At 46.0% G+C, this 24551-nt stretch overlaps 1 protein-coding gene across 1 annotated transcript; it reads right to left on the reverse strand.

Moving 5' to 3' along the window:
- Nucleotides 1-808: 808 nt before the first annotated feature.
- PLA1A (phospholipase A1 member A) lies at nt 809-24322 on the reverse strand. Its single transcript, XM_036242818.1, has 11 exons — nt 24276-24322; nt 22670-22871; nt 20716-20893; nt 20202-20310; nt 19401-19502; nt 15697-15786; nt 13079-13246; nt 11185-11274; nt 8406-8514; nt 2017-2181; nt 809-1103 (listed from the first exon to the last, which is right to left on the reverse strand). Exons 1-11 carry the CDS (start codon nt 24289-24291, stop codon nt 1019-1021), a joined length of 1314 nt encoding a protein of 437 aa, XP_036098711.1. The 5' UTR covers nt 24292-24322; the 3' UTR covers nt 809-1018.
- Nucleotides 24323-24551: the final 229 nt, after the last annotated feature.

Here is a 24551-nt window from a genome sequence, read left to right on the forward strand (position 1 = left end):
GGAGGAGAGAAGAGTGAGGTTGGAGACCCTGTTTCCCTGGCTCACCCCCCACAATATTGCTGCCTGATGACTGTGTCTGTTGACGAAAGGCGCCGCAGCCCACACTGACTCCTGTTCTGGTGCTCCTTCCGTTTGCCTCCTCAGACCTAGGGCAGTAGCAGCTCCCACTGCCACTATCCCATGTGATTTCCCCACTTTTGTAAATAGTCCTTTTATTAAATTCCCCTCAAATTACCCATTTGAGTGCACTATCTGCTTCTTGCTGGACTGTGGCTGATACAAGGTTATTTACAAAGATCAAAGTTGGGAAAACACTGGCATAAAAGAAAATCTACCTATATTCCCCTAAATATCTCTCTAACCACCCCCACAACATTCCAGATATCTACAGAAAGCAATGATGAGGGAGGTGAATGGCACCATCTTCTGCCCCTACATCCCCTCTCTTGTTCCAAGCACTTTTTTCCAATTGCTATTTTAATACAGAGAACTCAGCATCTACTGTTTTCTCCAATCCCACAGACTGTAAGTCACCTTTTTTTTTTTCATATGTAACATAATTCCATTCCAATAAAACAATAAATGATTCAGATATTTCATGGAGTTTTATTTACTTATTATTATTTTTTAATTATAACATGTGTGCTTATTTTGTTAACAAAGGTAGTGAAATAGATGATAAGAAGCAAACTACTTTTATTATAGATGCTGCCGGAAACTGGAGTTTTATTTTTGATAAAAGCATTTTTCCTGTATATATTTCTATTGATTCCTAAGTGCAGATGCTCAAGGATATGGGGTAATTTTTCTTAAGTATGAGTAGGAAAACTAAAACAATATCTACATTGGTATGGAGATAAAGATAGCTCTGTAAAATGAGCTATCTTTCCCTTTTCAGATGCTGAATTATGGGGAAAATAACCAAGAGTTTTGTCTTCCTTCTTAGTAGTAATGGCCTAGAATAAGCTGAAATCTCCCTCCCTGAAATCCAGGGAGGTGTGTCCTGCCCAGGCTTATACTATACACACGTAATTTTGAGGTCACGACAAACAGTCACACCTGCTTGTATGTTCACTGGCTCAGGTAAGCAGACCGTCTTTTTACTGCAAGAGAAGAGCAACAAGAAGGTATGTGCTCAGGGCAGGATCCTTTTGGTCAGGAGAGAGGGCTAGGAGTTCTTGTGTTTCCATGATGTCTGGTGAAAGAAGTCTACAGATGTCTGCTACAGGAGCCTACTGTCCTCCAAGGGTCTGGGGTGGCAAGATTAATAATAGAAAGGCCTGCTAGAGGCAGGGTAAAGGGTATGGGGAGTCTCAATCCATACCCAAGAATATGACTAGTGGATGCTACGGGGGAAGAAAAATGCAATCACAAATCTTTATTACAATAAAAACTTATATAGAAACCAAATGAGAGAGAGAGAGAGAGAGAGAGAGAGAGAGAGAGAGAGAGAAAGAGAGAGAAAGAAAGAAAGAAAGAAAGAAAGAAAGAAAGAAAGAAAGAAAGAAAGAAAGAAAGAACGAACCAGGAAGGAAGGAAGGAAGGAAGGAAGGAAGGAAGGAAGGAAGGAAGGAAGGAAGGAAGGAAGGAAGGAAGGAAGGAAGGACCAGGAAAGAAAGAAGGAAGGAAGGAAGGAAGGAAGGAAGGAAGGAAAGAAGGAAGGAAGGAAGGAAGGAAGGAAGGAAGGAAGGAAGGAAGGAAGGAAGGAAAGAAAGAGAAAGAAAGAAAGAAAGAAAGAAAGAAAGAAAGAAAGAAAGAAAGAAAGAAAGAAAGAAAGAAAGAAAGAAAGAACAGGTAAAATGGGGTTTCTTATGTTGACATGGGAATGAGGATTTAGAGTTCACCCTCTTTGGCTTTCTGACATTCCCAAGATGACCCTGCAAGAGTGTCAGAAAAACCCTGGGTGACTGTCATCTCTGCAGCAAAGAAGCTAATCACATCAAACCTCAACAAGCATCATATCTAATCAGGACTGGTCCTTATGGGTGTGTCTGGGGCAGGGTTTACTGGGCTTACTTGTCATTGACAGGTAAAGGAGCAGTGCAGAACTTCCCAACAATGGTAGTCTGGTCTTTTCTCCAAACCCTGTGGGAAGCCTGTAACTTGAGATTCACTTGGTATATCTGGCACAGAGGGTTGGGGTGAGCTAGGACTCCTCTCCCCTGCAGTTGCTGTCTCGGTCTGCAAGGGAAAGGAAGAACAAGTTATGTAGCACTTTGCACCTTTGCTTCCCCTTGGTCCTTATAGGGCTCTTCTCGTAGCACTGGTTAGCTGTCATGCACAAGAGTCAGCTCCTTGAAGGTGGGCACCATGGTCCTTTGTATCACCCCAACCAGCTCCTCTGCTCACATACCCACAGCTTTGAACATGACTCGAAAAATATTTGTTGATTTTTTTCCAATTAAACAAGTGGGCACTGCAGCATAATAGTAGCTCTTGGATTCCACATCTGGAAAAATGTCCCTCATTTTTAGATTCTTAGTTGGAAAAGATCCTCACTTTCAGATCCACCAACCCTAAATCAGAGACCTCTTTTAGGGCATTCAGGTCAAAGGATTTTGTGTGAGGACTATTCTATTTTATATTTTTTAATTAAAAAAATCCTAACTGATTCTATTATTATTATCATCAATGCCAAGCAAGTCTTTAAATCAATTAAATTTTATTTAATTAAGCATAAAGTTACTTTCACATTTGTCTACAATCATAGTAAATACAGTTCTTGGCATAAAGACACAGACTTTGGAGTTTAAAACATCCCCAACTGCAAGATTACATATAGGAAACTCCCATTTTTATGTGATAGTGTATTCATTAATCAAATTAATCTCACTTAAACTGAAAATGAGACAAGTCAAAATTACTTCTGAGAGAGACCAAAAATATTGTCAAGTTTCTTGTGGTTCTGGATGTTCATTCAGTATTAGGCTCATTTGAAGGTAGAACTGACCTTGATAGGTACTTACTTCTACTTTCAGGATGTAGGGGTGGGGGTTGGTAGAAAATCCAGCTCTTGGGAGAAGATAATGAGGAAAAACTCTTGGTGAATAGACATTTCTCATTGCAAATGGAGGAGGTGGTGGACCAGGAAAGTCCCTTGGAGGAAAATAATCACAGGAAGATCCATACATGCTTCCTGGAGGTAGAGAAAAAGGAGGACCTTTTCTCATGTACAGACCCCTTGCATCCAATGCTAACACTGGACCTCTGATTGGAGGAACAAAGCCAGGGCCAGTTACTTTACTTTTGGTGGGGAGAGATGCATCAGGCACATTTAAATTACCAAGACCATCTTTGCTATCATTGCTACTGGATTCCATTTCCAAAGACATTGACCCATCTGCTTTATCCAATGACAGCACATTAAAATTTCTGAGTTCTGCTGGTCCAAATTGTTTACCACTGTTAGAATAAAATCTGTCTTGCCTATGTGGAGGAAGAGGTGGATCAGGATAAGTTTGGCCCGATGGAGGAAACATCATCCTACGATCCTGTTCCCATGGCGGTGAAAGGGACTCAGTGTCAGAAGGTTCCCTGTGAGGATCAGTTAATTTATCAGAAATTGATTCTCCTCTTTCATTAGTAATCTGATAGTCCCGAGGATTCTCTGGGACTCTTGAGCCTCTTATTCCTTCCCCTGGAAGCAAAGGGGAGAGTCTGAGTGGGCTCTCCAACAAAGTTGCAGGGGAGAGAAAAGCTCTTGTTTCAGATGAAGGTTGACCCAATGGCAAGGCACCATATGGGGAATTCTCTCTGCCAAATGCTGTACTTGGAACATCAAGTGCATTAGGATCTTTTTCTAAAAGTTCAAATTTAAGCTCTGTTTCAGTTAATTTTTGTCTGAGGTAAGAATTTTCTTTCTTTAAATCATTGAGGTTTCTTTCAGCAGTCCAAGCTGCCAACCAGTTATCATGGGCTTTCTTCTCATGAGAAATAATCTGTCCTTTATAAGAATGAATGGTTCTCTCTAGTTCTTCTTCAAGATCTTTGGCTCGCTTTCTATAGGTCTCCAGCTCCTGAGCTGCATGACTGATCTTTTCATCTGCTTTAGAAAGTTTTTTCTCTTTCTCTAACCGGTAATTTTCTTCTCCTGTTAATTTCCTATTAAGTATCAGTTCATTTTCTTGATACAGTTCAGTCATTATTTTAAGTTTGTGGTGAAGCTTTTGATTCTCATTTTCAAGATGTTCATTTTCTGACTGCAAAGATGCTTGTTCAGTCTGGAGATTTTTAATACACTCTATAAGCTCTTCCTTTGTTTTATCTACTTCACTTAATTGGGTGTATATTTGTTTTCTTTCTCCTTCTAGGGTTTTTAAAGAAGCCTTTAACTTGGCAGCATGAATCAGATTCTTCAAAGCTCCTTCTGGTTGATTATTTAAGAGTGCACCATTTCCTGAATCACTCCTTTTCAATTCCAAGTTATCATCTCTTACGTCTTCTCCAAGCACAGCGGCCCAATCTTGCATCTTTAGCAAGCGTTCAGTTAGAGATTTGATCTGATTTTCTTTATCAAATAGAACTTGGTTTGCATATACTTTGGGGTCTTCATAGGTTATTTTCTGTTTATTAAGTTCACCCACTTGTTCTTTCCATTCTTCAGCTTCTTGTAAAAGCTGTTTCTGGGAATTTTCACTCCAAGCATCTTTTATGGCTATCTTAAGTTGTTCTTCACTCATTTGAAATATTTTGAAGGTTGTTTTGGCTTCAGCTACTTGTGACTTGAGTAATTTTGATTCATCTTCTAAGGATTGTATCCTTTTTGAAATATCCACCACCAATTCATCTTGTTCAGATTTCTCTTCCTTTAGCTCTGTTTCTAGCAAGAGTATTTCATCCTCAAAGTCAGATTTGAAACAGTGCAGCTTTTCACAGATTGCCTCCAAACTTGGAGCTTCTGCTGACTCTTTCTCAAAGCTGGAACCGTTTAATGACCCCAAGTCTTCACACTCTTTCTGTACGAGGCTAAATTTTTCAAGTAGTTTACGTTTTTCTTCCATTAGTGTAGAAAGTTCTACAGCAAGTTTTTTCTCTTTCCACATAAAGCCAGCTACTAATCCATCAAAAACGTATCCACAAAAACAAGAACACAGCAAAAAATCTAACAATAGCTGCACGTATCAGCAATTCCCATGGAAAATCATAGAGATTCGGAATTTTTCTCCCTATCTTCAGGCAATGTTGTCACAACCCTGCCTAGCTTTTCCAAGACCAGCCCCAGGTAGGCTGAGGGGCGGTCCGGGGTTCCTCCATGGGGCCCAAGCTGCCTTGGATACGCAGCAGAAGCCAGGGCCTGGCTGACCCGCAATCAACGACCTACCTAACCGAGCTTCTGCAGCCCGCACCTGGACCAGACCACTGCGGAGCCAGCTGCAGGGGGTTAGCTGGAGGGACCGCGCCCACGGGCCTCAGGTGTCTTCGCTGCCCACTGAGGAGCCTCCAGCCTTATGTTAGGCTTTGTGTCCAGATGATCCGAAGGCCCAAGCACGTCCCACAAGAGTCTGTGACTTGCCCTCTCCTCGCCGCCCCACCCCTCATTTTGGTTTTGGTCAGGCCTGGGACTGGGAGGAGGGGACACGGTCAAATCCCCCACATTTCTTCGCATGAGATTCCTAGACGTGTCCTGGGAGCTTGCTCTGAATTAAAGGGCCGACGCCTTATTTGGTGAGGCCACCCACCTTTGGAAGGTCAGGGGCTCAGGGATGAGAAAACAGGATTCGGCCTCAGGCTGTGCGCTGTGGCTGGGAGCTTTGGCCCAGGAAACCCCCACCCCATCTGGTGGCGGGTGGCCAAGGTGGCAATGAGGTTTCCCTGGAGGCGCGGTGGGGTGAGCGCAGCGCCCCCCGCAGCCCAGGGGCAGGCGCCAGCCACAGAGCCTTCTATCTGCACCCCATGGAAGCCCTGAAGGCAGCGTACCCTGGGGTGAGGGTGGGGGTGGGGGTGAAATGTCGTCTTTATGTACTTTTTAACTCAGGGCTAGTCATTTAGTTTGATTTTTCCGTTTGAGGAAGATCCTTTATAGCTTTGTATAAAAGCTGTTCCTTTTATTTCACATATCAGAAGTATTTTGAAATATTTCAGAATAAGAAAATGATTCACTGTGAGAAGCTGCTTAGGTGGAGGAGCTTGCAAACTAGGAGTATGAAAGACACTGAGTGGCCTGGGAACTTGGCCCCGGTAAATTTTCTTATTAGAAGGAAATTTGGGGGTTTCACAAAGTTATAGAAAGTAGGGGAAAGACCACCCACAAACCCTCTCCCCCCACCTTTTTTTCAATTTCTGTTCTGCAAGAAAGAAAAATAAAACAAGGAATTGAAGGTAATCATGTCTGAGAGCCTTCTTCAAAAGAGTAATGCAGATCTCTTGGGAGAGGGAAGAAGGACTCTGTGGATGTCCATTCGAATCATTCGGGGAACCTTTAACAGTAAGTATAGCTGTTGGAACATAGTCAACAATCTTGTCATACCTATGTGTGGTGTCAGATGAGTTCTAGATTTAACAGGGCAATCACTTTGTAAGTTATATAAATGTCAAATCACTGAGTTACACCCCTGAAACTAATATAATGTTGTACGAAAACTGTAATTGAAAAATAAAGTGTTTTTTTTTTAAGTGTAGCTGCTGAGGCAGTGCCCAGAAGTTCTGCTATGACTGGCGTGGGGCTTAGTGACAGTATTTTTCAAAGCTCTCTGGGTGATTCTAATGTGCAGCCAGAGTTGTGTGTTGGCTCATCTACCAACGGGCTGGAAAGGTGACAAGAACACCCTTCTAGTGGTCTGAAGAATATTATGTAGCTACAATGTACAGGGCTCAGGGAGGCACAAGATCTGGCTGGGGTCCTGACTGCTGGTCATGTTCACTGTGTGGCCTCAGAGAGCTGGAACTGTGGCTGGTAGCAGGTGTTTGGGAGCTGAGAAGTAATGTTCCTTCCAGCAGAAACTTGTCTTCCCTGATACCACAGTTCATGTGCAGCCCTGCAGCCTGAGAAATGTTTCCAAACCCACATCTGACCTGGTCACACTCCTGTTTAAAACTCCCAGTGGCTCCCCGAACTGCTGTCAGGACCAAAACCAAAATCTCTAACCCGTCCTTCAAGGCCTTGCTTGGTGTGGCCCTGACTTGCCCCACCAGCCTCCTCTCATGAGGCCTCACCCCGCTCTGCTGTCCCTCCCCAGCATCGTCAAATTCTCACTAACCCCTGACCTGGGCAACTCCTGAAAATCCTTAAATCTCTACTCAAATATCATTTCCTCACACTCGGTCAAGTGCCGCCTTTCACGATCTCACAGCCCCTGCCGCTGTTGACAGTTGTGCACTTCTGTGCGTGCACACTGCTCGTTTTCATTTGGGTTCCCTCCGTTCTGCTGCAAACTGGTTCTCAGGCTCCCCCGCCAGCAGGCTCCATGGAGATCTTGTCTGTTCTGTGCTTTGTCAACACCACCCCTGGCTTGTCCCTCTAGCCCCGGGCTGGGAGTGGCTCCTCCTGTGGCTGATGTCCGCATTGCCTCCCCACCCTTTTTGGGGTTTTCAGCTCTCCAAACACACTGTGATTAGTTCCCTGAGTTAAATTCCTTCTATTGGACTATCTGGCTAGGGTTCTGGTTTCCAGACTGGACCTGACTGAGATGCTGTTTTATATGATTAGCATGTGTCCTACTGGTTTGTGAGTAATTAACCAATTGGTTTTTGAAGAAACATGCACGGCTGAGTTCCTTTCCCCCACCTGGCTTGTGATGTCCTAGAGCTGAGGTCCTCTGCCCTCCCATCTCAGGCCTGGTCCCAACCAGCTGCTAGGCCCAGTGTGACAAGGGAAGGAAATGCTCAGCTCTAGTTCCAGTAACTGGCACTACCCAGCATCAAGCCCGCTAGCCCTCCCCCTTGTACTCATTTATTGCTGACACTCTGTCTGCAATTCTGTTCTGGTAACTCACCCAGTACTACCCCCCACCAACCCAGGAGCGGGTGTGTCCTAGGCCCTGGCCAGTCCTTCCTGGGCGGGTGGCTGAGGCTTTCCTCCTTGCTGACATCCCTGATGCTCTGCTCCTGGATTCCTGAGCACTGCTTCCTACCAGGGACACAATGTCGATGTTTTCACCTCCTGTTGGGACACCCATCACTGCTGCCTGCCTGCCTCATCTGCTCTTGTCTGAATACACGGTGCTTGGACCCAGTACTGACCCTGAACCTGAGACAGTTGCCCAGTATGTGTTTGTGGGCATGTCTGCGGTAGATTCTGCCCTCACCCCCAGCCCCAGGCCAGTGGGCTTGGCTCACTCATCAGTGATGACACAGTGTCTGTCCTGGGATGTGTGTGTGTGTGTGTGTGTGTGTGTGTGTGTGTGTGTGTGTGTAAAATACAACTATGTCCTAAGGAGAGAGGCCAGCCATAAGGGCCACTTACTTACATGGTGATCTTGACCGAGGAGGTGACATTGCTGCTAAAGAAGGTGACCACGATGTTGGTGTCCTTGTCTCTTGACTCCTGCAAGTAAAACTCCACAAGGCTGTGATGCACTAGGAAACCAAAGCAGAGCAGACAGTTGAGCCAGAGGTCGGCGGGTGTGATGCCTACGAAGCCCCAGAGAGAGTGCAGCAGTGTCATTAGGAATCTCAGCTCTGCCTCTTAGTAGCTGTGACCTGGAGCAGATGACCTGTCATTGCAGATCCTCAGCTTCTTCAAGTGTAAGTTGAGGAAAATAAAAATAGATACCCCATAGGTCTCAATGAGAATTAAATAAATTACTACATATAAAGCCCCTAGACAGTGCCTGTGCCTACGAAGCATTCAACCCATGTCCATTTTTGTTATTATTTGTAATGCCTAAATGACCCACTCCTTCCTGTTTGGTGACATTATTTTGCTAGTGTGATTTTGGAAGAACCAAGAAAGATTTCTCTGTACTAAATGATTAAATCACAAAATGTAGTAAACCCCCCCCCCCAACCCCACAACACATACAGTGTTAAGAAACACACTTATGTGCAAGAGATGACATTTTTTCTCCCTGTGGCAGATGGTTACCTATGTGTCATCTCCACCCTCCTAGGCAGCAGGCTCTCAAAGCTGGTGTCATCGACATATATTGAGTGAGCAGCCTGGCTCTCTGCAATACCCGTGGGACCTGCTGTCCCTCTGGCAAGAGAGGTTCAGGAGTTCAGCCTCCCTAATACCCCACCCTTTCTTTATGAAGGGGTAGGCCCATCTGGTGGCATTTCACAGTAACTTTGGTCTTGGAGTATTTTCACAGACTTCTTTGGTGATTGGGACATAGCTGGAGAAGCAATTCTTCACCTTTCCCCTATCTGGAGTCCCTCCAGGCTCACGGGGTTAGTAACAGGAGGCAGGATAGATGTCAAGAGGCCAAAAGAAGAAAAGAGGGCACGACATGCCCTCCCACCCAAAAAAGCGTCACACCTCTTACATCTCTTTCTCGTTTGTCTACTATGGGATGTAGATTGTTACGGTGATGGACAAGGTTGAACTTAAGTGGACAACTGTAGTGAGAAATAAAAAACTAACTTACATAGGCTTTAGGAATTTAATTCTCCGGGCTGAGTTTGATATATTTATATCACTTTGTCTTTGCCAGAAGTTATCATTGATCAAGAAAGTTTCCTAGCCTGGCCCGTGTGGCTCAGTTGGTTGAGCAGCATCCCGTACACCAGGGAGGAGCCAGTTCCAGTTGGCCTGAACCTTCCCAGGAGCTGGAAATAGAGCTGGATGTCTAATCCCCACAGTGCTGCCTCCACCACTGGACAGAGCATCCGCCTTTAGGCTGACCTCCAAAGGGTGGTGAGAACAGACAGGCAACCGAGAAATACGGCTGCAAAGAGAAGGTTCTCAGAAGAGGAGCAAAGAAGCCAGTGTGGAGGCAGGTAGCATAGCATGGGAAGAGTATAGATTTTGGAGTCAGAAGGCCTGGAGGTGAATCCAGCGTTGTGGCCTTGGGGACATCACTCTGTCTCTCAGAGCCTCCCTTTCCTCACACCTACAAAGGAGCTGAGACGTGTGAAAAGCCCACAGCTAACTCTGCTAACCTGCTTTGTTCCTAAGAGGTAGCCATGAATTCTCTCTGGCATGAAGTTGGGAGCACCTGCATTTAGTTTCCCAAATTCTCTGACCGATAAAAGGAAGAGAATGATTAATTACTGGGTTCCAGTCACTGTGCTACTGACTTCCTGTATGCTATTTTATTTTATCTGTTCAACGAGTTCATCAAATTAGGTACTATTATTATTCTCATTTTCTATATAAGGATACAGAAATTTAGAAAGGTTAAGTAACTTGCTCCTGATGAAATAGCTGGTGAGTGGAGAAGCTGAGGTTCAAACCCCGGTCTGTGTGACCAGAGTCTGAGCTTTGGGCTCCCTCTCGCACCGCACGGGCCCTCTAGCATCAGGAAGGTGTGGCCACAGAGATCCCTCCAGCAACCAGACACAAGTGGATGAGCAAATCGGTTAGAATTAGCATGTCCATATAACTTATCCTCCTGACCAGCATACATGTTCTCTACACACAATAAACCAGACGGGATCCCAGGACAAGCATAAACCAGGAAGGAGAGTCACCCTAGTTAAGATGTAAATAGCATAGGGAAAGATGATAGTTTAGCCGTAACGTAGTTCATAGATTCTAAGACACGCTTTTCTCTCACATTTAGTATCCTTGTAATCACTGGCACCTTAGCTTCAATGAAATGCAGTGGTTAGAAACAACAGTGAACAGTTGGAATATGTAAAGGGAAGGAAGGCAGAGAGTGAGGGTCTGTAATCTTCGGTGACCCTGACCTAGGAGGGCTGCTGGGGTGGGAGATACATAGGATGGGTACCAAGGATGGAGTAAAAGAGTATGCAGGAATGAGGAAGCCAGAGGTACGTCATATACCACTCTAGAGAGAGCCCAAACTGGAGGGCAGATTCCCGGGGCGGGGGCTAGGATCAGTACATAAACAGGAAGATCCTCCCAAGTCCTCATCCTTAATAGAGTGATGGGTTGAACTAGTTCTGAAAGTTCTGGTTCTACCTGAGATCAGTAGCAGTTGTGTCCCACCCCTCCCATGACACCCTTGCCCCTATCCTTCACCGCCCACCTTGGCTACCATGCTGGGCTGGACACAGCCCAAACCAGAGCCCCGGACTCAGCACACTGGCAGAGCTGAGCCATGCATTCCCCCCTCAACTCACCACAGTATGGAGCCCTGGAAGTGGTCAGGAGGTAGACTCTCACTTCCTTGGGAAGTGGCTCTATCTTGACACCGCCTTGTTCCACCAGCCCTGGAAATCAAGAAGCAAAGACAGCAGAACACTGAAGCAGCCATTTCAAGTCCATGGCACCCAGCCACATACTGATGAACTGATGCACCCATTCATTCGACAAACAATCACACTGTCTACTCATTATGTGCCCTGTCCTGTGGTGAGTCCCAGGATACATGCAACTCAGTCCAGCTGGGAATAAACACACACGTAAACAGGAAGTACATTCTTTTCTTTTAACTTTTTTTTTAATCCTCACCGGAGGACACTTTTTTGCACTTATCTTCAGATAGAGCAGGAAGGAGAGAGGGATGAAGAGAGAGAGAGAAACATCAACGTGAGAGAGACACATCGAGTGGTCTCCACCCCCATGACCCCAATGGGGGCCGGGGACAAACCACAACCTTGGCAGGTGCCCTGAGCAGGAACCGAACCAGGGACTCTCCGGTCCATGGGTCAAAGCTCTAACTGCTGAGCCAAACCAGCCAGGGCTATTTATTTTTGTTACAGATGTTTTCCTTCCCTCTCTCAGACACCCTCCTCCCGGCCCCACCCTCCCCCCTGCCATTGCTGTCTATGTCCATTGGTTATGCACACATGCATATAAGTTATTTGGTTTTTCTCACCCCTGCTCCCCACCCTTCTCCTCTGAGGGGAAGTACATTCTTTAGATTGCCTAACCCATTCTCAGGAGGTATTTCTAAGAAATTTGAAGTTGCGTCTCCAACTTGCAAAACAGTTAACACGGAAGCTGTTTAGTGGCATTATCTCCTGTGTAGTAGGGGTACAGGAAGTGCTTGATCTGAACAGTGGTTGACATGTTGGGAAGGGCATTCTGCGCAGAGTACACACTGGGCAAAGACACAGAGAGCAAGGAAACATGCAGCACTCTTGGGTGACAGTAGCTGGCATCCCTGCAGTGTTCAGTGCTAGTGAAAGTGCAGAGAGAGGCTGGGCAATGTGTGAAGTGCTTGTTACACCAGCCAGTCTGTCACATCTGGGGCTCCCCAGTGAGTAGGAAGTAATGTTGATTTGCTTAATAGGGGGAAGCTAGCCCTACTTCACCATTTTGGCAAGCTGAAATCCATTTCATTCATGTAAGCAATAACAGTCCACCATACCTCTGAGTGGCAGCCAGGGGTGGGAAGTCGGGGAAAGAGTGAGGGGAAAGAACCATTTACACTTCTCAGAGTTTTTTTTTCCTGGATAACCCCAGGATGTTCCTAGCAATGATCTGCCCAGGTGAGTCAGCACCAGATGCTCAGCCTTCCCCGAGCCCTTCTCCTCAAACTGGCCTGGATCACCCAGGGATGTGCACGAGAAGACCAGCAATTAGGCACCCCTCCAGCTGGCATGTGGCCACCACAGCCTCACACCTTTAAAGTGGGCCGTGTGGGCCACTCTTGGGGGCATCCCCACAACACTTTGGTTTAGGGACTATCAAGAGTTCAAGAATGTCTGGCCCAGCTAAAAAGGCCTATGTCAGGCATCCACTTTGCAAATGGGGTTAGGGGCTCTGGACTATACCAGTGTTTCTAGAGTACCCTGAGGCTGGATCTGCAGGGGATGGGCTGTGTGTGTGTGTGAGGGGCATGTGCAGGGTGAGTATGGCATCAGACAGTATAGAGAGTGAGGGGTGAGACACAGAGGGGCAAATGCCATCTTCCAGGTTAGAAGAGGCTGATCACCTCATCAATTACATTTTCTTTCTCCCAGTTGGGTAGATTTCTTGATCAGAGAAGATCAGGACTTAAAGGAGTGACAACTAGCAAGACTTGAACTTCCCCCAAAATGTCAAAGGAAGCAAAGGGGTAGCAGTTACCGATCCTTGGACAGGAAAGCAGAAAGGGGTTAAAACAATCCAGACAGTGTCCAGCAAGGAAGGCCTTGTAGCTGGCACAGGGAAAGGCCATCAAAGGACAAGAATTCTCCAGGGCACTGATGTAGAGGTGCACAGCTCTCATATGATCACAGATCAGATAGCTGTAGCCTGAAAAGGGGGAAGAAATACAAGGTTTCAGTTCAAGGCAAAGGGAAACTTTCTCATGCTACTTACTGTAACTCTATTTTATATCCCAGCAGGCATAGGTAGACGGGATGTCCCCTGAGTCACATTTAAAGAATATGAATAGACATAGTTATTGCCTTCTTTCTTGTCCTTTTAATTTTCCAAAGATACCTGTGCTTAATCTATGAAGAAAATTGCTGAATTTGAAACCCATTCTTCTGTGATCGTGCCAACTCTCTTTCAGAAAATGGAAGCATACAAACTTGGCGATTCTGACCCCATTTCTCAAAATGGATGTCTGTCTGCACATTTTACCTTTTTCACCATTACTCACACAATCAATATTTTACAAATCTCATTAAACCCAACCCAGCAATGGGACAGTCAAAGGAATCAGCAGCAAGCAGTTCACAGTCAATCTCTGAAAGCCAGTGTGCTGCAGCTTCCGGCCAGCTGTCCCAATGTGCTCAATTTGCCAATGTCCCATATAACAAAAACTTGGTTTTCTTGACATTGTTTTTGTTTACTATTTAATATTTTGCAGTAACTCTCATTGGATGAATTGGCTGAGGCTAAGAAATCTGTGATGAGCCACAACTCCGGGATTTGAGCATCTTTGTTGCGGCACAAGAGAACTGAGAGACCACCAGAGCTGAATTAAAGTCAGATAGAGAGCAATTTATTAGCTGGCTGGCGACCGATCCCAAGTTCTTCAGAGGAAAGTTTTTCGGAGATCAACTCCGACTTTCAGTTGCATTTCTATTTTATAGGGGGGTTGTTTTTTAAACTTCTGTATCTGGCGTTTCCTGGAGGCCTTGGGGGAGAGCAAGCAAGCAAGTACAGAAGCGGAGGCGGTTGGCCTTTTTGTATTATTTAATCAGGGTGAGGTGGGACAAGTAGGCCAGCACAATCTTTAGACTCTCCCTTCACCTTAGACGCCCCCCACCACACCCCGACTCTGAAACAGCAACCACATCTGAGCTCTGTGCTGATTTTCTTTCCCCCGCACGGTTGGCCAAGCTCCTTCTAGTTGCAACATGGAGCTGGAAGATGCCAACCAAACCTTTCTCAAATTGTTATGAAGAAAAAAGATAAGAAGCAGCCAACAAATGCCACAGAAATTTTCAAAAGCCATTAACACCACACTATCCCATCTGATCAAAATTGCTGGAAAATCTGTAAGTTGGAAAATCGGTAAATTTAATTAGTGGTTATTCGATATACTTGTCAAAATAATCTTTAAAATGTCAGAAATTTGGTAAAGCAGGAAGAGATGAAAAAGATAGTAAACATAAATCTGGATGAAATTCTTATATGAAATGCTGATAGTTTGGCTATATTCATAAGAAGAATGCAAGAAGACTAAACAACCCTTAATACTTAACTTTTGACAAAGTTAATGTTTTTTAAATGATGCTAAGACTATAGTCAATGAATATGTGTGGGTTCAAAAAGAACATTCAGCCCAGTTGGTGTGGCTCAGTTGTTGAGTATCAACCCATGCACCAAGAGGTTACCATTCGAATCCCGGTCAGGGCACATGCCCAGGTTGTGGAGGCGGCCAATCACTGTTCTCTCTCATCGATGTTTCTATCTCTCTCTCTCCCTCTCCCTTCCTCTTTCTCTAAAATCAATAAAGAAAAATATTTTTATAATAAAAAACAAAAAGAACATTCAAAAAATATATTTAGAAGAGAACAAATGTACATTTATTGAATGCACTCGAGAAGATTATTTTTAAAAGAATTTTGGAGAGCTGTTAAATTTAGTAAGTTTGAGGACATGGTCATGCTGATCCTTTGGCTACCTAGCTTTGGGCACATTGGTCTACTTCTACTACAATTAGGCTCCGCAGAGAATGCAGCTAGGGTGGACTGTGCCACAAAGCAGGGCCCAAGAAGAATAGAGATCATTGCCTTGAGTGATGTTATAGCATGGCAGGGCCTACGCAGTGGGGAGGTGCAGGCTTTCGATTTCAGTCACTTCTCCCCCAGAATTCCTGGGCTCCAAAGACATCCCTTCAATAAGTGCTGAGGGCCCTGGCCGGTTTTCTCAATGGTTAGAGTGTTGGCCCGCAGACCAATGAATCGCAGGTTCGATTCCGGTTGAGGGCATGTACCTCAGTTTCGGTTCATCCCTGGCCCTGGTCAGGTTGTGTGGGAGGCAGTCAGTTGATGTGGCTCTATCATGTCGATGTTTCTCTCTCTCTCCCCCCCCCCACCCCCACCCTATCTGATAATAAGTAGAAAAATATCCTCTGGCTAGGAATAAAAATTTTTTTAAAAAAGTGCTGAGGAAGGCATTATGAGACATAGCAAAGGGCACTGGAAGGAAGACCTTCTGTGGCCCACACTAGCAGACTCAACATGAAAGCTGTTGGCGAATTCCAGTCTGTGGGGAAGGCAAACACCAACTCCCTCTGGCTTTCTTACCTGCATGAAAGAAGGTGGGACACCCAGGTTGGTCTTGGCCTCCGTTGACGAAGTAGTCCACATGTCCGACAGGAATCCGAATACCCAAATCTGAAAGGAGGCAGAACCCTGTTACCTTCTTACTGCAGGGACGTGTTGTCCAGGTCCACGGGCAGCAGAGCCTGAGATGTGACCTTATGAGCCCACCCACTCTCTGTGTTGAATGAGCACCTCACTCCTACATGCTGTGAGAATGCAGAGCCAGCCCTTAGTTTTCTACAGAGGGTTTGCTGAAAGGAAGCACAGAATACATTCATAAGAAGATGCCCACATTTGCCTAATAAAGTCAAGAAAAATATCCCTTGTCCTGGCCAGTTTGGCTCAGTGGTTAGAGCGTCGGCCCATGGACCAAAGAATCCTGGGTCCCATTAGGGGCACGTACCTCAGTTGCAGTTTGTCCCCGGCCCTGGTTGGGGTCCTGTGGGTGGCAACCAGTCAATGTGTCTCTCTCATGTCGATGTTTCTCTTTCTTTCTCCCTCTATCTGAAGATAAATGCAAAAATGTCCTCAGGTGAGGATTAAAAAAAAGAAAGAAAGAAAAATATCCCTTAACATAAGTTGGTTTTTTTTTTATCCTCACTTGAGGACATTTTTCAATTTTTTGTTCAGATAGAGTGGGAGGGAGAGAGAGGAAGAGAGAGAGAGAAAAACATCAACATGAAAGGGACACATCGAGTGGCCGCCTCCCGCACGACCCAACCAGGGTTGGGGACAAACTGCAACCAAGGTACGTGCCCTTAGCAGGAACAGAACCCCGGTCTCTCTGGACTGCAGGCTGATGTTCTAACCGCTGAGCCAAACCGGCCAGGGCAACAAAAGTTTTTTTGTTTGTTTGTTTATTTTTCTCCAATTTTTATTAATTTATTTTTGTTACAGATGTTTCTCTATAGACCCCCTCCTCCTCAGCCCCCCCCCACCCCGCCCCAACTCCCCTAGCATTGTTGTCTATGTCCATTGGTTATGCATACATGCATATAAGTTCTTTGGTTCATCTTCTCCTCCCCCCCTGTAATAAATCAATAAATGTTAACACTTGGTAAATTTTTCTTGTGAAATGGTTTCTCTTTTGTTTCAAGCAATAGTTCAGGTATATGTTCGGGGCCACATTTCCACATTCTCCCACATGTTTTTGTGCTCTCCTGACAGAGCAGAAATTTGACCTGGTTACAAAGAGATGAGTTTGAGAAACTGTAGACCTCACTTCATCATCATGACCATATCTGACCCCACAGACTGGGTCAGATCCAGCTACCAAAGACTGATTTTCTTCATCATATCATCTGTCATTATTGTAAACAATTGACTTTGTATTATTTGTTTAATGCCGTCTATCCAGGGATCAAGCAATGACTTAGAAGTTATCCTTCATTCCTCCCTTTCCCTTACACCCTACCTTTAGCCCAACACCTGTCTGGTCAGCTCTACCTCAGAAATATATTTTGAATCTACTCTTCTCTGTCTCGACTGCCACCACACTTGCCCAAGCCACCATCGTCTCACCCTCTCCTCTCATTCTTACAGCAAACACCCTCTAGTGTGCCTCCGGGCTTCCCTTGGTGCTCCTCTGCATGTCTACTCTCTGCATAGCAGCCGTAGTCATCTGTTAAGGATATCTAAAGCACCGCCCTGATCTCACTGGTCATACAGCAACGTGCAAACTCCTTGCCATGGCCAGCTGGTTCTGCTTCCTCTTCTCCAGCCTCTCTCAGTGTCTCACTCGTTGCACTTTGCCCTATCCCCACCCACGTCCGGGCTTTCATTTTGGCTATCCTCTCTACCTAAATTGGTCTTCTGCCAGCTCTTCTCAGGGTTGACTCATTCATATCTGCAAAGTCTCACCTCAAATATCATGTATTTTGCCCTGGCCGGTTTGGTTCAGCGGTTAGAGAATCAGCCTGCGGTCCCGAGAGACCCGGGTTCGGTTCCCGCTAAGGGCATGTACCTCGGTTGCAGTTTGTCCCCGGCCCTGGTTGGTCGTGCGGGTGGCAGCCACTCAATGTGTCCCTTTCACATCGATGTTTCTCTCTCTCTCTCTCTTCCTCTCTCTCCCTCCCACTCTACCTGAACAAAAAATGTCCTCGGGTGAGGATAAAAAAAAAATAGCCCTGGCCAGTTTGGCTCAGCGGTTAGAGCGTCGGCCTGCGGTCCGGAGAGACCCGGGTTCGGTTCCCGCTAAGGGCACGTACTTCGGTTGCAGTTTGTCCCCAGCCCTGGTTGGTCGTGCGGGTGGCAGCCACTCGATGTGTCCCTTTCACATCGATGTTTCCCTTTCTCTCTCTTCCTCTCTCTCCCTCCCACTCTGTCTGTACAAAAAATGGAAAAATGTCCTCGGGTGACATGTCTTTGGATAGACTTTCCTCAATATTCTACTTAAAGCAGACACCCTACCCAAGTCACCTGCTAGCTCGTATCCTTCCTTATCATAATCACAGTGTGTGATTATCTTGTCTGTTTACTTGTATGTGAACTCTACAACAGCAGGGCCTTTATCTGTCTTTTTTCTGCTATATCCCCACTCCAGCACAGTACCTGGCACAGGTGAGTGCCCAGTTAGCCTGTAAATTCCATGTGGGCAAGAACCTTAGTCATGGTCAATGGTCAATGAATCCAGCAGCTAGACAGAGGCCTATAGACTTTGGTTTTCTATCTGTGAGATGAAGGAAGGAGAGGTTTGAACAATATGGTTGCATGAGTTTCTTCCAGAATCATCCATCTGTGAGTCTTGGATGCTAAAAGAAAGCTTCTGACCAAAGGGAATGAAACGTGGACATCTCTCTCTTGATCTACAAATGCTTTTGGTTGAGACCGAGGGTATTTCTTCCCCTACCCACCACGCTGAGCACAGGGCCTGGTACAGACTCATGGGCATTAAAGGGAGTTGAAATGAGGAGGAATGCCCACCCCCTTTCCAGCTGGTCAGAAGAGCTTAATTTGGTCATAGGGGATGTGGAGTCGGGGGTCTTTCCAGTACCTGTCACTACTGGAGAGGGGAAATTTTCATTCCTTTTTTTTATCCTCACCCGAGGACATTTTTCCATTTTTTGTTCAGATAGAGTGGAAGGCAGAGAGAGGAAGAGAGAGAGAGAGAGAGAAACATCGACGTGAAAGAGACACATCAAGCGACTGCCACCCGCACGACCAACCAGGGCCGGGGACAAACTGCAACCGAGGTAAGTGCCCTTAGTGGGAACCGAACCCGGGTCTCTCTGGACTGCAGGCCGACGCTCTAACCGCTGAGCCAAACCAGCCAGAGCGAATTTTCATTCTTCACTGAAGAACTGAGCTCATCCCGCTGGAGGGGCCTGAGAATCTGTCCCAGGAATAGAATGTCCCAATCCCCTGGCGTTAGGCACAGTTGCCTTGAAAAAGCAGCATGACTTCCCCATATGTCAGCAGGCAGCAGTGCCCATCCTGGCACTACCTCAGCACAGGGTTAGTGTTGAATTAGAGTGTGAGACTGGTCCAGCAATGAGAAATCCCCGGCCTGTGGCTAGCTAAAAATAGACCCATTCCTCTCAGTGCTGAGAAAATGACAGAGCTGCAGGACACTGGGAAGGCCTCGCTGTGCAACAGGAGCTCAGAAGGAGAGGGAACCTCCCCAGGGCCACACAGCGACACAGTAGCCCCTTACCCCTGCCCTGTGCTCATTCCCCCTCCCAGCTCACTGTCGGTGTCTGTGTGGATGGCTTCCACAAAGAGGGCATCTCCAGCGTCCAGGCGCTCCTCCAGGCTGGCTCTGGTGTACTCAGGTCCAGCAGGGTCCAGGCCTGCAAGGACAGACTGATGTCAAGGCCCCCTTTCCTCTTGGCCACAGGAAACCTTACGGTTTTTCCCTGTTTTATATTCTAAAGACTTTGGGCAGCAGATGCACAAGGCAGTTCTTCAGGGATGACAGTTTTGACTTCATTTTACTTTATTTTATTTTTAAATCCTCACCCGAGGACACTTTTTTTGTATTTATCTTCAGATAGAATGGGAGGGGGAGAGAGAAGGAGAGAGAGGGAAACATCCATGTGAGAGAGACACATGGAGTAGTTGCCACCCATACTACCCAACTGGGGCTGGGGACAAACTGCAACCGAGGTACGTGTCCCTAGTGGGAACCGAACCCAGGACTCTCCGGTCTGCGGGCTGACGCTCCAACCGCTGAGCCAAACTGGCCAGGACTTGACTTCATTTTAAAGTGGCTCTATTTATTTATTTATTTATTTACATTACAGATGCAGAAACTGAGACTTAAAAAGAACTTAATGGCTTCTTATACTGACACTAGAGATCACGTAATAATAACACAAGACTATTTTACACAAAAGGGCCACACTGAATACATTTTAGTGGTCATAGACAACTTGACCACAACCCCAAAAGGCCTTATGCTCCCCTCTGCTTGCCTCAGCAAAGGCATTTCCAGGGCATTCTCTTTTCCTTTCTCTAAACCTGGGAGGATGAGAAGGCAAAAAAGTTACCTGTGATCTGTCCCAACTGGCCTTTGTAGAAATGTCCCACCATGCCCCCAACGTGGGCCCCCAGGCTCACACCAATGATGTGGATGGAGGACTCTGAAACGCCCAGCACCTACAACGAACATTTAGGATTCCATTTGGGCCCCAGCAGGCCCTGCCCTCATAGGGTCACACTTTCCCTTGAAGCGTTAGCGGCAGAGGGCCCCCCACCTATGCTTGGGGTGGCTCTCTACGTTGGCAATCCCCTCACTTTCCTTTGATGCCCAGTGTAAGTCACAAGCACGGCCATTTCCTCTGAGAGATGACTAAAGCTGGCCACCCACCTTCCCTAACTGACACGCAGGGGCCCAATTCCCAGAGGAGGAGAAGAGGAGAGGGACAAAGAGGAAGAGGAGGAGACTGGCAAGCCGCTGGGTGGCTCTGCGTCCATCCTAAAGCTCCACATGTTGCTTCTCTCCGTCTGGCCCCTGTCTCCTCCACAAGTAGCCCAAATCACCCTGGACTCGTCTGCACCTACCAGGAGTTTACTAAGGAAACGAGAGATCTCAAGTCCCAGCTTAATCACATTTTCCACCGCTGAGAAGTAGACACCAGTGGAGCCATACACCCAATCCACGGCAATCACGTTGGCGTCTGCCGCCCCCAGAAGGGCGCTGATGAGCTTCTGAATCCAGGAAGGCTTTGTTCCTAAAGCCCTGGTCATGGGGCCAAGAAAGGATAGAAAAATTATCTGCCAAATTGATATCCATTGTCATGGAAACCTCTGTTAACAGAATGAACTCAGGGAAAAAAAAGTCAAAATCAGGGAAGGGGAATATGTGAGCAGTAATCACAGCATCCTGAGCATGGGGAAGACACTGTCCCAAAGTGACCTGGGCTTGTGCTGCACATACGGAGTCTTTGTGTCAATTACGACCGGTGCCTTTTGTCCAGGCAGATGCAGCTTCCTGCTAGGGCTCAGAGCTCAGGCTGCATGTCAGGCCTGCCAGCCCCCAGCCCTTTGTGTGAGGCATAAACTACACAAGCCCGAGGCACTGGCCCTGCTTGTGTGTGATTCGTGGGAAAGAAAAGACAGCTTTGCACGTTAGAGTTAAGATTTGCGATCTTAATTCTCATTCTAGAATAGGGGCACTTTCCTTGAGGATGTTTTTATTCATCTGTTCATTTATTTATTCCTTCAACAAATGAGCCAGGCAGTATGATAGGTGGTTTGCAAGAAATAAAAATAAAAAAATAAAATGTAATCCCTATCATTATGGAACTTACAGTATAACAGCGCTTTTCTAGAAAAAAAGAGAATGATTGTAAAATTTCAGAAAGCTTTCTTCCCAAGCGATTGGGATCAGGAAAGAAGTTTTCTCAACGGCCCACAGTACAGGAACAATCAGAGTGTGCTCATGGGGACAGAGGAGCATGGACTGGGCCTTTGCCATGGAATGTGGCTTTGAAGGATCTAGGAGTACATACAGCGATGAGCCTGGTGAGTTTGCTCCATTAGCTATTACTGGGTTGAGGGTACACTCTCTGGCTTGGATAGTGGCTAAATGTAAGATTTCCTAGGGGAGAAACTGGCATGAAAGTCAGGAGGGATAGATGCCTAAGGAAGGATGTGGCTGGGCCCCTAGAGTCCAGGATTTGAGAAGCAGTGAGAAGCCAGAGATGAGGAGTGATGACCCTTGGGCAGTGCCTCTGTGTCCACCTCTTCATCGGGTGCCCCAACTCTATTTGCTCTATGGTGCTACTATTTCACCGCATTCTCTTCCTCTGTCCTCCCAGCAACCTGCCTCTTGCCTTGTCAGTGGGCTTTGGAGAGAAGATATTAAAAGGAAAGACAGGGAATAAATTGAGACTCAGTGATTATATATCACAACAAAATTTGAACTATAGGACATCAAAAATATTGAAGACGAGAAGGTCTAGCTGCTGAGAAATCCTAGTTTCTGGATATGATAGAAGTAGCACCCATATGTGGAAGTTTCTTAGGTTATAAAACCAGGGAAGAAGTGAGAAAAGGAAGGATAATTCTGGATTTAAAACAAACAAACAAACAAACAAACAAAAACAGGCTGTTACCCCAAGTGATTGTGCAAAGCCTCTAACTTTATTGGTAGAGATGAATCTACAAGCACGCTTCAGGGAGGAAAGAATCACTGAGATCATCTCTACAACCTCCCTGTATTCCATTACGGAAACCAAGGCTCCATGTGCGGGAGTGATTAGTCCAAGACCACACATATCTATTGTTCAGGAGTGTGTAGACAGGGACTGAGGGGAGGAGTAATATATGTGATCAACAAGAATGAACAACACAGTGTGTGTTCATGTTGGTATGAGACACGTATACAGACAGCAGAAGACAGGGATGGGACATGTGACAGTCAGTGGATTCATTTCTCCTCTTACCCCCCACTAAATTCTTATGGCCACTTTCTAGTTAGCGCAGGCAATCCTATTGATTGATTAGCTCCCACCTGAATCCATGGATAATTAGTTTGGTTCCCAGAGTGACATTGAACCCAGAGTTTTGGAGGTCTCCACTTTCTTCAACTAGCTTCCCACAGCTAGGACTCGAAGGGGTGAAGAGGAGGAACTGGACTTTGAGACTGGTGCCTTGGAGGAGGTTGGCGTTCTGGAAGTCAGTGCACTTCGGTTGTTGGGTAGGAAGTGCATCTTCTGGAGGAAAAAAACAAAACAAAACAAGAACAATCGGGTGAGGCCATCTGTTTAAGTCCGCTAGATTTATGTGTAATATAAATACATATTAGATTATATGCAAATTATATAATATATATAAATTTCTATATACAATCAGACTCATTTATTAAAAGCGGTATCATTTCTGAAAAAAAAATCTGCAAATATTTTTCATGTCTAAAGATATAATGCCAGAGATTACTATGAATATTGCTCAACTATAGAAGATCAAAGGCCATGGTGAAATGGATACTATTATGGACTAAACTGAGTCTCCCTATAAATACATATGTTGGAGTCCTAACTTCTAGTACCTCCGAATGTGACTGTATTTGGAGACAGGGACTTTACAGAAGTAATTACATTAAAACGAGGCCATTGGAATGGGCCCTAATCCAATATGACTTGCATTGTTATAAAAAGAAGGAATTTGGCCCTGGCCGGTTTGGCTCAGTGGTTAGAGCGTCGGCCTGCGGTCCTGAGAGACCCAGGTTCGGTTCCCGCTAAGGGCATGTACCTCGGTTGCAGTTTGTCCCCGGCCCTGGTTGGTCGTGCGGGTGGCAGCCACTCGATGTGTTCCTTTCACATCGATGTTTTTCTCTCTCTCTCTCTGTTCCTCTCTCTCCCTCCCACTCTACCTGAACAGAAAAATGGAAAAAATGTCCTCGGGTGAGGATAAAAAAAAAAAAAGAAGAAGGAATTTGGACACAGACACAGAAGACAGATGATGGAAGACACATGGCGGAGATGGTCATGCCCAAGCCGAGGAGAGAGGCCTGGAAGAGAGCCTTCCCTCACAGCCCCAGGAGGAACCAATCCTTCTGCCACCTTGATCTCAGACTTCTAGCCTCCAGAACGATGTGTTGATAAGCTTCTGTTGTTTAAGCCATCCAGTCTTGGGCATTTTGTTATGGCAGCTCTAGCAAAGCAACACAGATTTATAAAACAAACAAAAAAGCAAAATAAAGTGCCAGTTGTGCTGGTACTAGGCTCACTCTGGTCTGAATGCCCCAGTCCAGCCTCATCACTTCTCATCCGCATGAGCAATCCAGAGCCTACTCAGATGTCAGAGGAGAACCTTAACAAGCTCTACCTACTCCACAACACCTCACAGTAGATACCTTTAAATGGGATATTTTATGGTCAAGGTCATTGAAAGGCCCTTTAAAATACTGAACTGAAAAAGGTGGCACAAATCGCCTACTTTCCAGGGAGCTGAAAATCTGGCCCATCGTGAAAACCTAACATCCACCTTATGTTTGCTTCTGTGGTGAAGAGGTGTGGCACCCAGCTCCCAATGTGGCTTACAGGGAGGGACGAGCAGCAGCATCTACACTCTGACCCAGGCTACAGGACCCCAGGCAGGGCACTATTAGGGGTTACCTCGCATTACTGCCATGGGACAAAGCCATTGACAGAATGAGAGAGGTCCAGACTGCAGACTCTGGCTGGTGCAGATCCCTTCATGAAGAAGACACAGTTTTACTTTTCTGGAATGGTTATCTGCCTTCAGAAGTAACTGGGGAGCACATATACAAGAAGCATGTGGATCTGGGGTGCAGTGAGATGTGGTACCATGAGCAGATTGTGGGAACTGCTCCCTTAGAGAGTACTGAGGTACACCAGCAATTTTATCAACTCTGCATCTGAGCACTACCT

Source organism: Molossus molossus, unplaced genomic scaffold (assembly GCF_014108415.1).
Source record: "Molossus molossus isolate mMolMol1 unplaced genomic scaffold, mMolMol1.p scaffold_m16_p_5, whole genome shotgun sequence".
NCBI classification, from domain to species: Eukaryota; Metazoa; Chordata; class Mammalia; order Chiroptera; family Molossidae; genus Molossus; species Molossus molossus.